Genomic DNA, 13,916 nt, shown 5'->3' on the forward strand with positions numbered 1-13,916 from the left:
CTCTCTGCTCTCCATCTCTCCGTCCTTTCTTCCCTTTCTTCTGCTTCTCTCTCTCTCTGCTTGCTTCAATTGCTTTGTTTCCATCTCCTAAATGCTTGTGAATACGCACATATACCTACATGCACACACACACACACACACACACACACACATCACATGACAAATGCTGTGTAGGGCCAGTTACACAGCCCAGTGGTTAGATGCAGTGTTGGAGCAGATCTGTCTATCTATACGCCTGCCTGGCTGCAGCATTTACTGAAGCCATCAGCTAAACGACATTCCATATATCTTTGACAGAGAGGGGAACAATACTGTTTACACCAATTTAGCCCTGGGAGGGGGAATTTCCAGTTAATGGGCAAGTTGGTTTTTTTTTTTCTTCTTGTTCTAACATCCAGTTTTCAAAATGGCCACCCTTCAGGAGGACAGATGAGACATGTTCCTCGGCTGCCACTCACATGCTAATAAACTCCATTTCAAGGAAGAAAAAAAACTAAGCACACAAAACTAAAACAAAACAAAAAAAACAACAACAAAAAAAACAAATCAGGACAGCGCTGTCAGAAACAAGTCTGGTCTCTATTTTACTACACTCCTACACTACATTCACTATAAGCTGCTAAATAAGATAGTAAATCCACATGCAAAGAGATATGACAATGATGCAAAGCAAACATAAACAGCAGGGAAATAAAATCACAATTTCATTTTTAGATTCTTACAGAATCACAGCTTTTTCTCATATTTGACTCTCTCCTGCAGCTGTAGCATTCACAGAGTTGAGTAGCTCATAATATTTACCCAGCACAGACTCGCTCCATGGAGGCAGTCTGGGAACAGAAGCCCTGATAAGGTTAAAGGTCATGAGTCACCCAGGGGCCAATCAAGGGTTAGTAGAGGAGCAGGTTCAGGTTTGGGATGGATGCAAAAGGTCAGCGGGGTCAGGTCAGATCAGAGAAAGGGCTAGCTGTCTTCTGGGGTTTGTAAATGAGACAAGAAAATAAGGATCTGTTTTTAGGGTTAAAATACTTCCTGAGTATATCCTGCTGTTCAAGCAACTATTTCATTCAGAACAAAAAATCCCCATCAACAATAAAAAATAAGGTTTTTGCATTATTAGAATTAAATGAATCACAATTCATTCAGAGGAGTCTGTAGCAAATTTCATGGCTATCTATCTAATAGTTGTTGAGTAATTAAAACCATAAGTTGATGGTGGTGCTATGGGACAAGTCAGAGAATCACCAGAGTCACCCGGAGTCACTGTCTGAGAACAATGAATGTGTGTATAAAAATTTGTGCCTGTCCATAGAGTAAATCTTGAGATATGTCAGTTTGGACCAAAGCAGTGGACCGACATTGATGGCTAAAAATATTATGCCACATAGCTGCAGAGCATGCTGCCATTTTAGCATAAAAAATAATTGGAAGAAACTGCTGCAGCTTATTCATTAGCACAACTTATTAGCAGTTACACTACTGTAATAATGGCAGTTTGATATACATAGCTACGACAGTTGTGTGGTAGTGTTGGTGAGGTTTGAGGAGGATGTTTTATTTGGTACACATGACAGCTATAAGAACACAAACGCAGACACACAAAGGCAAACAAGTGGACACGTGATTGAAAGAATTCCTACAACTATTTTTGGTCATTATTCTGATGAATTTCACAATAATGACCAAAAAGAGATGAATTATAAGCACAACATGTACAGATGCAGCTACTGAAGGCTGAAAACAGACACAGGATCATTTTCTTAAACCTTCGTATCACTTCACAAACACATGCCCATATTTCAGGGAACAAATAAGTAAAACTAAATATTGGCCAACAGCTCTTGCAAGACCTTATTCTTCCTCCCATTTTAGCCTTGTATAAAAACAAAAATGACCCAGTGAACTCTGCAAACCACAGTATCAATGCCTGACTGACAGAAATGGAGCTCTACCTCCCTCCTGCCCGGCCTACACAACACAAACAGACTCACAATGAAGCCTGTATGAATGGAGACCTGTCAATCACAGGAAAGCCATCCATCACCAGGCAATATACAAATGATCATCTCCTAGAATCACATTCACCAGACGTGAGCAAGTTATAGCCACAAACACACGCACACACACACACACATACACACACACACACACACACACACACACACACACACACACACACACACACAGTTATAAGTACTGAAGATGAATGCACACAGACACAAACAATCGAACACAGGCATAAACAAAAATACACACATTCACATACAAAATGCACATAAACATACACACAGCCCATCCAGAGCATTGGCGCCCAGACTGTTGAATTCATCAGGGACCTGTAAAGCATTACCCTCTGCGTGACTCGAGCCACTCCAGAAATAGCCTCTGTAATGTATTCTTACCGCCACCATCTCTTTTGCACAATAGTGCCCTTAATAACACACTCCATTTCTGTTGGCATAAATAAGGGCTCCATTTCCATCTTATTTCATGCAAATGAGCGTGCCGGCGCCCAAACAGGTAGTGGGAGTAGTGTGCAAGTGGAGTGTGGAAGTGTGTAGTCACTGAGTGTAGTGGCATGATTGGGGACGAGCGAATTCAAATGAGCGTTGGAGAGACCCCACAATGTGCCAACGACTCCCACGCCAGCCTGCCAACGGCGTGACAGACAACGTCACTTATACGCCCCGCCGCCTGCACAGGGTGCCATTACAGGGGCCAACGCAAAACCAATATTTATCCAGGCAAATGGTTCTCTGGAGAGAGATTATTGATGCAGACACGAGAGTTGTACTCCAGTAGAAGGCGCTGGTGCAGCCCATTACTATGGCGTCTCTGTGATTTGCTAATTCCACTGATTCACTGTGTTTTGGAGAGCAGCGATTGGTTCCCTGTCTTTTGTAACCATGCCGAGAACAAGAAACCACAGCAGGAAGCAGCTGGACTGACAGTGTTTCTCACTGGGAATTCTGTGACTGACAATGACAGGATCTGCACACAGCTCATGTGAAAAAGCCATTTCAATGGAGCAGTTTCGAAGCTAATGGAAAACACCTGCTGTGACATCAACAATAAGGGTGTGGCCACAAGCACAACCTGAACCAGGAGTCCGTCCTCCAGCTCTCAGCCACTGTTTGATCTGTGCTTGTTTGTAACTGCTCTTCTCTAATGTGTTGTCTGCAATTAACTCCCACATCCTCTTTTCATATCTCTTGTCTCTCCTGTGTGATCTCTCAGTTTTGCCTATTATATGTGTGTGTGTGTGTGTGTGTGTGTGTGTGTGTGTGTGTCTGTGTCTGTGTCTGTGTGTGTGTGTGTGTGTGCAGTCCGTCCTCCACCCAGATATCCTCAGTACAGAGGATGTTTTATAGTCAAGGTCCTACACTATTAGCAGCACCGGGATGTACTTGATGTCTCCTCTGTGATCTCCCATCTTCACTCCAAACACTTTTACACTTCACTTCAAACTCTTACTATTAACCTAGGAGTACTCCACCAATTTAGCATTGCACTCATTGTTAGACTCACAACGGAAAATTGTTCACAAAGGATCAAAATGGATGCAGCAGAACCAGACTTATTGTCTTTTGTTATTCCACATGTTCTTCTTCCTTTTTCAAAATGTTGTGCCTACTTCACTGACTTCAGCGAAACCAAGCAACCTGACCTGTCCACCAACAGTTTGGGGGAAGATTCAGTTGTTCTAGGCTAGTAGCAGCTTGCAGCCTTCAGCCCGATGCTGACTCAAGCGACATCACTTGAGGACATTTATCAGATCCCTCTGGACTTTTTTCCTATATGCAGTTGCACCCCCCAACAACTGTAAACAGACTTTTATGTGTCAAACCAGCACAGTTCCCCTTGATATTATATATTTTGTGCTTTATTTTCTTTCATGCTGTTTCCATTGTAATTCCACAACTACTGCTTTTGTCTCATCAGTGTATACAACATGGTTAGCATTGTCATCATGCAGTAAAGAGGTTTGGGTTTTAACTCACAATAATGGGATAAGATAAAATAGAAATTCTCTAAATACGTCTCTTCACAAGTACTTGTGTAGCCCACTGTCATTCTATTGCACAAAGTACATTAAATAATATACACACAGTTCCTGTGGGGAATACAATCAAACCATGATATTTCCTGATCATGTACAATACATGTGTGTTGTGAGGGTGATATCAACAGTCTGATGTTGAACATAATCAAAACTGACATAATCAATACATTTGTTTTTCTATAAATTAAACTGTTGTGTTGTGAAATGACCACTGGCTGTACACCATAGTTTACCATGTACTATACAAGAGTGTGGTAGAATTTACTGAAATGTTTCCGGATATTTGCTGAATAACTTAAAGTTTCTACTTTAATAACTGGTAAGGGCCACTGCATCCTCTGACGCCAGACTTTCCTGTTGTGAAGATTATAGTGTCTGAAATTCATGTACTGGAATTCGTTATTCAGAGCAGAGACCAACTATGGGCTTGTGCTCAGCTTGGTATAAGAGACTGGTGGTATAAGAGTGGTTAAGCAGATTGTATAATGTTTCTCATGTGTTGAGTCCGTTTCCTAGAATAAATATATTGATTTAAGTCAATGCAAACTCACCAGAGCGTGTGTGTTTATTCATGACAGAGATACTGTATGTATCAAATATGTTCCACTGAGATCATATGTTTTTTTCAAGAAAGCATCTATAATGCCAGCAGCAATGCCAGTGGCAACAACCGATTATTGATCATAGTGAATTTTTGTGACATTTCACTCAAACGCAGCATATTATGAGGCTCCCTTTTGAGTCCAGTTACTGTACAGCCCCCGACCCCCCTACTCAAAAATATTTTCTGCCCTTGAAGGGACACAAATTCATTGTCTGTATCCAAAAGTTGTAGCCTCTGTAATGTATGTGATGTTCGTGGTCTCAGAAAATCAGATCAAAATCCTATTTTATTTATCAAGAAGTACAAAAAAAGCCTAAACTGCTGGTAGCAATGCCAGTGGCAACAAGTGATTCCTGGGGCAGCCTATGTTGCAGATTGACTGGTTGTTACCTCATACTGAGGCACAGAATGAGCGTGTGAAAAACATACATGATCTGCTGATGTGAAATTTTGTAATCCTTGAATTTCTCATTTTTTTACCCAGATTGTCTCTGTGTTTGCTGCCTTTATTCTGCACTTCCCAGCAATAACCTGTCAGTCAAGCAGTGTGGGCGGTTTTTCTGACAGCTTTTTCCTTGGGCTTTATTCTATTGATGAAGTTTGAGTTTCTTCTGAGTTTCTTTTTCTACCCTGGTGTTCTGCTGTTCTGAACACAAACACTTCACAAGTGTAGGCAGACATGTAGGCATCACTTCCTGTGCAAAATACATATCTAGCACAGCTAACCTGAGGAAAACTTGGCTTCAGTCGCTACAATTTTGCATGAATCAGTGACACAAAATAACAAAACTGACATGGATTTATTTAGAGACCAAAGTTGATCATGATTACATAACTCATTTGGGAAATGTAGCCGTAGAGAAGCAGTTAGTAAAGTCTGGGGAGCAGGAAGTCGAGGTGGACAGGAGAAAAGGATTACAGGGGTGGATGATGGTCAGATAAAACAGCTCCACACTCGCTTCGAGGAAAGGTTAATGTCTCTCTCTCGATTTCTCCATCTCTCCCTCCCTCGCTTTCCCAGCTGAGGTCTGTGTGACTTACAGCAGGTCCAGACTGCATTAGATTAAATCATAAATTACCCACCCACCCTCATATCTGCATCCCCCCACCCTCCCTATCTCACTCTTCCCTCTCCCGTTCTTTCCCTATCTCAATCTCGCGCTCCCTTTATTCTCCTATATTCCATTCCCCATGTATTTCTCCTGCTCCCCCACTATTATTTCTCCCCAGCTCTAATCATTATTCTCTTTTCTTCACCCCCTCATTTCTCTCACACTCCCCTTTTCTGTTAGAGACTGCTACAGTGGGTTTGGACAGCAGGCCACGTGCTTGCTAGTGTGATGATTTGTTTGTGTGTCTTGGGTGGTGTGTTGCAGTGTGGTATAGGCCTATATGATCATATGTTACTGCCTGTGATGTCATGTTTGCTGTAAACAGTCCTGCGGTGGAGAGACGAGGGTTAACGATTCATCCTGTCAGTTATAGAGCACATGGAAAAAAAGTCAGTTCTAGTAGCTTCAAAAAGAAAGAAAGCCAAAGTGTAAGAAACGCTTCAAACTGTGTGTTTATTTGATCCAATGTAAACTTCACGCATATCCTGCTAACCTTATTACCTACAGTAGTAAACAAGTGTTACTTCCCAGGCCGAGGAGCACTGGGATCATTAGCTTACTATGTTACTTCCCTGTAAATACATTTAGTCATACTTTATGTTATGGTAACATCTGGTCCTGGATGCTAGAGTTTAGCCTTGTGTTAGCTAGGCTAAGTAGGCTAGATAGACATCCTGCTCTAAATCTACAGTGAAGCAACTGCTGCCAGTGTTAAGCGTGTGTAAGAGAAACAGCTAAACAGGGTTAAGTTAGATGGAAAAAAATCTGATCTTACTTTTGTTTTCATACATAACGCTAACGCTGAATAGCTCTACACTGCAATACAAAAACAATGCTGTTTCTTTTTCTCGGGATATTTGGCTTTGGCTTCTGTCTTAGAGCTTAAATTTAATTATTTGGCTGGGGCTCTTAGAAAGCCAGACAGATATGGAACTATTAACCATTATCGACCACCAATTAGCTTATTTAATTAGCTAGATAGCTAGAGCTGATAGAATGAAGAACTTTCTTGAAATGACTGTCTGCATCTTGAATAAAAAAAGAATAAGCCTGAACTTCAGTTTTTGAAGTTATTTTAAACGAGTGGATTTGCACTGGAAACAGGCTGAAATACTCTTAATTTAGAAAATAAACTAAAAGAATATATATGGATGGGAAAGGTGTGTGTGGGACACTGACGATACTGAAGTGGATACACACTTTTACAAAGATAGCTGTAAACAGAAGGGTAACTGTAACTTGCAGATGCTCTCTGAGTACCATTGTGCACATTCACTAACTTAAACACTGTGTATATTTGTGGTCCTGTGTATCACACAGGAAAGGATATCCAGAACACTGGGCTGGTGTGTTTAGATTTTTTTTGGTTTAGTAGATGTAAATGGGTTTCCATCTCCAGGTTTTTTCCTCATCTCCTGTGTATTCTGGTTTTGGTAAATGCGGCCCTGCCCCCTAGTGCACACATTAATGTTACGTCTACTGTAGGCCTCAGTATGATGACAGACACCTATGTGCACGTCTGCACACGTCTGTTATTGTTTATAGACTTGCAGGCAAAGAGTCATGTTCCTGGCTTAACGGAGTGTTGGTAAGTGGAAAAAACCAGAAAAAAAAACACTCCTTCCATTCAACCCCCACACACCTTGCTCCACTGCTCCGCTGGAGAAAAAAGGGGAATAAAATAGAGTGACCCTGCCACTAGCAGCTCTCTTTTCCCCCACTGCTCTCTTCTTCCTCCCCCTTGCCGTGTGAAATCAAATTTCCATGTGGCTCCCGTATCTGTTGCACAGCGAGGTGATTTATCAGGGATGCAAAGAGCATGCAGAAACAATCTTTATTACATCCATTTCCTGCTTGTCAGCCGGGATCATGTTGGCTGTTCATTAAAGGCGCGGCGCAGGTGAGGAGAATGCATCCCGATGCCTTGATAGATTGTCTGCTCCCCTGTGGTGACAGCAGCTGGATGGATTGAACAGCGGGGGGCAAGGAGGGAGGAAAAAAAGCGCTGACTCCGTCACTCCCCCTGTCAGACACACTTTTACATAGCCGGCCAGTGTCATTTCTACCAAGCGGCCCCACACACATACATGCACGTGCACACTTCTGACACTCTTTGGACTGAAGCCAGAGGCCTGCCCTAATGCATGGACGCATACACACCATGAGCATACAAACACGAGTATTTATGGACACTGATGTAAAGATACTAAGACACACATTGTAAAGATGAGATTTATGTTATTACAATTACCAACCTTGGCTCTCTCTGTTGAGAACAACGGCCTGACAACAGCCTATCAGGATAAGATACACAAAATTAACTGCAACAGATTTTTTTGCCAAATTCAACAATTTCCAAAAAGGCTGTTAATTACACAGTTATAAAATATAAACAGGATAGTTACGACTGAGTCCTGCTTAAAGCCATTATGAAATAAATATTAAGTTTAATAACCAAAAATTGTACTCATACAGGTACTTCTGTGTTGCTTGGCAACCACTTTGTTTAGATACCTTTTAAGGACTTTTTTGCTTCGTGAAAGATAATCATGTAATCGCTCTTATTTTGTGCTGAGGAGAACCTCAAGCAGCCTGCAGTGTGTTCAGTGGCTTGTGTGTTTTTCAAATGTGTAGTGATTAGGAAAATTATGGCCTGTTCTGTTTACACTACACTATACAGGGAAAATATAGTATGTGCTCAGATACTAGTAGTTACATGGTCAAATTCAATCAGGTATAAGTTTTCTTTGCAAGTCAAGATATATGGACCAATACTGTGCTGTCAATTTCAAGCAAAAGCTGTTCTTTTTATGTTTCTTTCACATGCCGTGGTATGTTTTTGCTGTTTTATAAAACCAGGAAGTCACACTCTTTTTAAATCACTGCAAAATATGGTGAGTTAGTATTTTAAATGACTAATATTTTTGTTACTTTAATAACATTGATGCTCTTCAAAGCCTTGAGATGACATTTCCCAAGCACAGATGACGTATGATGACACTTAAGATAAAATAACCAAAGAAAACAAATCAAATTGCACAGTAAAGAGTTGAAAATACTGGAGTGAGTGGCAGTTTTCCAGCAGGACTCTCCCGCCTCGGTACAACTCTGACGAACAACATCAGCAGACAGTGGACAAAATGCTTTTCACACTGTATGGACACGCCTCATTAAGTCAATCAGCTGGGGCTGTAGAATATCAAAAATACAGCTCTACCTCTTACAACAGCTACGTAAGCCTTCCTAATCAGCCATAAAGTCTTTTATCACCTCCTACATCAACACATAAATACATACAGTGCGATGGCATAAATGCAGCTCTGCATCTGTATTAGTCTGACATTATTCCCTCGGTGGACAGCTTTTCAAACTATTAAATCCCCCCATCTTCAGCTTACTGTGGTCTCTAATTCTTGAGACATAAAAGAAGAAATGGAACAATAACTACATGTGTTGCAGAAGGCAGTAAAGAGAGAGAAAACAGCATTGGCTCAAATTGATGTTTACCTGTATAAATCCTACACACAGCACAGTCAGATAGCTTTTTTAAAACAACCATTTCATGCTCTTTGCAAATCAGTTTGACATAAACGGCCCTGCATTAAAGGACACTGAGCTCACTGAATTATCTTTGAGGCCGCTCGCTCTTCTTTGTGTAAATTCTGTCTCTCTCCTTTTGCTCTCTCCACCAATCTATCCATCCATCCTTCCACCCCCTCCCACTCCGGTCTAATTTGTGTCCTGCATCTCTCTGTGTACCAATGACATGTAATGACAGTGGCGTAAATGCCGATCGATATCAGAGTGTTTTTGGGCCATGTGGCCACGAGGGACAGAGGCCGGTGGTGATAGCAGGGTGACAGGGACACTGTGGAGCTGTCGTGGGACAAGGTGTGTGGGCAGGTGGGTGGGTGGAGGGGGTGGATGCAATTTCACTGATGAATCTATATTCTTAGCCCACTCACCGGTCATAATCAGTGGACGACAGTCTAATGACGGCTGTTTATGTTGATTCACACAGCGTGTGACATGTCTTTTATTGCTGCTATGAAAGGGTTTGCCAGCTTCATTGATCACAGCACACATCGAGCACGTTTAAAATGACTGTGAAGGGACTGCCCATAGGAACAAGAAAGTTGGTGTTTATCAAACTTGGTACTGTGCTCACACCTTTACACAATGAACTACTCTACATTCATCTGCTTGTGCACCTACAGGCTCATTTACATACAGAAACTCCCCCAGAATGCCAAATATGGTTGACCACATCCTTTTAAAAGTCCTAGCTCTAATGTAGAGTCATTTGGACAAAAGATGAAAAGACAGACAATAAGGTTAAGATACTGTAGCATCCGAGTTGTAGGCATGCATCGAAACTTCCCAGCATGCAATGGAGCAACAAACTTCATGAGTGTTCTTGTATAGAGTAACTATGCAAGAACACCCATAAAGTTTGCTGCTACTGTATCTTAACCTTTAATAAAGCTTCAATTGTTTCCACACTTCATTTCTTGTTAGAAAATCAGTTATGAGTGAATGTAGCACAGTTCATCAGGTGACACGTCCCAAATCCATACTTCCTAATTCTAAGAAGGCTTTTAGTATGAAGTGTGTGCACAGCAGAGAAGTGACAGAACAAAATACACTCAAAGCAGACTGAGTGCAAACTAAATATTGTCAATTTTTTCAGAGTGCTGTTGATCCATACTACTCTCCCACAATGCAATGCACAAAGCAAAATGTAGCAGCTGCTCAAGGCTGTAAAAATTGTAAATAAATTGTGTGTAGTGATGAAACAGCTCCCAAAGCAACATTGGATTTATTGAATATTTTCCTTTTTTGTTAGTAAAGATTAATTTGCAGTGACACTCCATGTCGCCATATGACGCACCTCTGACACAGCACATGTTTTATCATTTCCTGTAGATACTGGAACAGAATTAGTATGTAGTATTGATTTTGGAACAGGGCTAATGTCTCCCGCCTGCGCACGCAAAGGGGATTAGTTGAAATGATGCTACCCCTGTTGCCACCTTACAAATACACTGACTGTCAATTCTTTTCTAGCTAATGTGTCAGAGACAAAAACCCCAGAATGAAATCCCACTGAACCACAGTGTTTTCTCTGACACTTCCACAATTGGCTTGTTCAAAGGGAGAGGGAGAGAGGGAGAGAGAGAGAGAGAGAGAGAGAGAGAGAGAGAGAGAGAGAGTAAAGATACATTATGGGAACAACAAATTGTTTACTTAGCATTATGTCAGAACTGCAGTACACACACACACACACGCAGACTCACACATTGGACACAATATGAATTCAGTGCAATTCAAAGATCATAACTCTGCTTTTATTTTGCTTTTTGATTGTTGCATTTGTAACAGATAATAAACCTGGCTTTGTTCAATTAATCTAAATGAATGGGACTTAGTTGTTTTCAATGAAGACTGATAACAACTGAATGTTATTAACATATAAGGAGCCACAGGTGCTTTCTGATGCAGGAGAGAAATAAGACAAAAGAGAGCTATTAATCGCTTAATTTTACCCTGGATAAAAATGACTATTTTCAAATCAAAAACAGAAAAGCATGTCTTCAGGAAAGATGGTGACAATCTATCAGTTATACTTGTGTGGTTGATGGCAGAGTTGGTTGTGTGTGATTGTGATTGTACACATGATCTGGAGTGGCTTTAAATGTTTGCACATTCTCAAGCACAAGACGAAATTAACAAATAGCAACATACGTGTAGAAAAGAGAGTACATATGGTTTGAGCACAAAGCTGTGTGTATGCACTCACTGGTTTTTACTGAGTTGTGTTTTTAAGAGTCATAATAGAGTCCAGGAAGTTCAGCAATAAAAGAAAGATAAAGCAAATACATCGAATGGTGCAACAATGAGAGAACTGTCTGACAGAGGAGAGTCAGAAACAAACCCAAACACAGGCACACAAATTGAAGATGGCACGGTGAATGTGATCCAGCGCTTGTGGAGGACTGGCCTCAGACGCCAATTACATTACCTCTAAAACAGAGGGACTGAATTGAAGGACGGAGACGGAGGAGGAGGGTGGAGGAGGAGGAGGAGGAGAGGGAAGAGTAGTAGGAGGAGGGGTGGAGGGCGCTTTCACTCAAAGAAAAATAATTTATTTCATTGTGATATTAAAATCAATAGGCATCGATTGAAAGGTGGCTAAAGGTGAACATGTACATGATCCTTCAGCTGTGAGAGGCAGACTGTCCGAGAGGGAGGAGGAGGGAGGGAGAGAAAGAGGAGGGGGAAAGACGAAGAAAAAAAAAAAAGAAGGGTGGCCAGAGGAAGAAGTCACCCCCTAGTTAACAAAGAAGGATCAGAAAAAAGAAGGGGAAAAGACCAAGAAAATGAGCGAAAGAGAAAGAAAGAGACAGAGAGAAAGAGTGAGAAAGCTCTTGCCCAGTGGAATCAATACAGAGAGGTGGAGCAGAGTACAATAGCCTCAGAGGAGAGGAGATTCAGTGGTGCAAGTCTAATACTCTCTGTCTCATACACGCACACACACATACATTAACACACACACACACACACACACACACACACACACACACACACACACTCGCCCCCTCTCTGAATCCTTTTTGCTCATGCTTTCTCCTGACATTTCCCTCTATATCCTTCCTCTATTTAATTTCTTTCTCTTTCTCTCTCGCTTGCTTGCTCATTCTGTATCCACCTTCCACCCCTCGCCACCCATACCCACACACACACACACACACACACACACACACAGGCTCTGTCTGTATGCAGAGGGATGCAGAACAGAGAGAAGGCCGTCTGTCCACAGCAGCATCTTTCATTGAAAACAGACACTGAAGCAATAACTGACACACAGCAAACAGATTCACGTGCATGATACAAGTGGGAAAAATATGCACCCACACACACACACACACACAATCTCTTAGAACAGCGACACCTGTATAGGTGTACTGCAGAGTCAGAGACACTTGGATGTAAAAAAAAAAAGTGTCACATGAACACTTTAAAGCACACATACAAGCAGCACACTCCAGCACTACTCCAGCTCTATCAGCACTTGAGACTAGTGAGGCTTCAATTAGTTCTTGATGAATGAGCCCATAAGATGCCGCTCTCTCATTTCCCTTGTTGCCAGATATCCCAGCAATCAGTGAGAAATGAATTCTCATTGTGGCGTGACAGAGACGAAGATGATGGTGGTGGTGAGTTTTTTTGGTGGGGGGGGTAACATAAATCATTCACCCTCTCCACTGAGGGCCAGAGTTCAGCTTCATCACACCAAACTTGACAAGTCCTCTCCAATGTAAAATTTTTTAATAACGCACACTGCTGCCTTTCACAAAGTATCACACAAAAGCAAACTGTATAAAATATTCCAAAATACACCACAATGGTCTTATTTTAAAGCCACATTTCTATCAATGTATTTAATATGCAGTATGAGCCTGTGTATCTACTTAAAAGATCCAATCAGTCTGAAAACGTGTGTGTGTGTGTGTGTGTGTGTGTATGTTTGTTAACTCACCATCATCAACGATGCTGACCACTACTCCATCACCCGTGATGTTTTTGCTCCAAACTGGCATCACATTCAGGTCAAAACCACTGGAGGTGTACTCGCCCTGTGAAAACTACACACACACACACACACACACACACACACACACACACGGTTTATAGTTGAACGTGAACCCAAATGCATCACTCACTAACAGTAAGACTAACAGTAAGGGGTTTCAAACACAGTTGTCGGATCGTTTTCATCGGACACTATCTAGTTATTTTGAATTTGCACCTGTTTGCAGATTCTCTGCTTTGGTAAAGCAGAGGTTGTGTTTATGCAGATTAGGAGGTGCAGTGCAATTTTGGTACTCTGGCATGAAATTGCACTCGTGTTTCCACCTGCTCGTCCCTGTCATGCAGTCATCTGCATCATCCTCCTCTTCTTCCTTTTCTCTTTCCACTTTCTCTCTTTACTGTGTGCACTACACATTTCTAACATCTCCCTCATTCTAAATCTACAAGTCCTCACCTGCTCCTGCTTACCACCTGACCCATGCAGTCACCTGACTCCACCTGCTGACATGATATATTCATCCTGCCCCATCTTCTCCTCCACATC

At 41.6% G+C, this 13,916-nt stretch overlaps 1 protein-coding gene across 1 annotated transcript in view; it reads right to left on the reverse strand.

Annotated features, from left to right (window-relative positions):
• Positions 1 to 13,916, reverse strand: part of LOC139612671 (furin-like protease kpc-1) — a 180,786-nt gene that overhangs the window by 119,133 nt on the left and 47,737 nt on the right. The window contains exon 6 of the mRNA XM_071468476.1: positions 13,320 to 13,425. Within this exon, the coding sequence (XP_071324577.1) occupies positions 13,320 to 13,425 (106 nt within the window). The remainder of the gene's footprint in view (positions 1 to 13,319; positions 13,426 to 13,916) is intronic.

This window comes from Trachinotus anak, unplaced genomic scaffold, assembly GCF_046630095.1.
Source record: "Trachinotus anak isolate AG129_WGS33_773 ecotype Australia unplaced genomic scaffold, CSIRO_AGI_Tana_v1 ptg000032l, whole genome shotgun sequence".
NCBI lineage: Eukaryota > Metazoa > Chordata > Actinopteri > Carangiformes > Carangidae > Trachinotus > Trachinotus anak.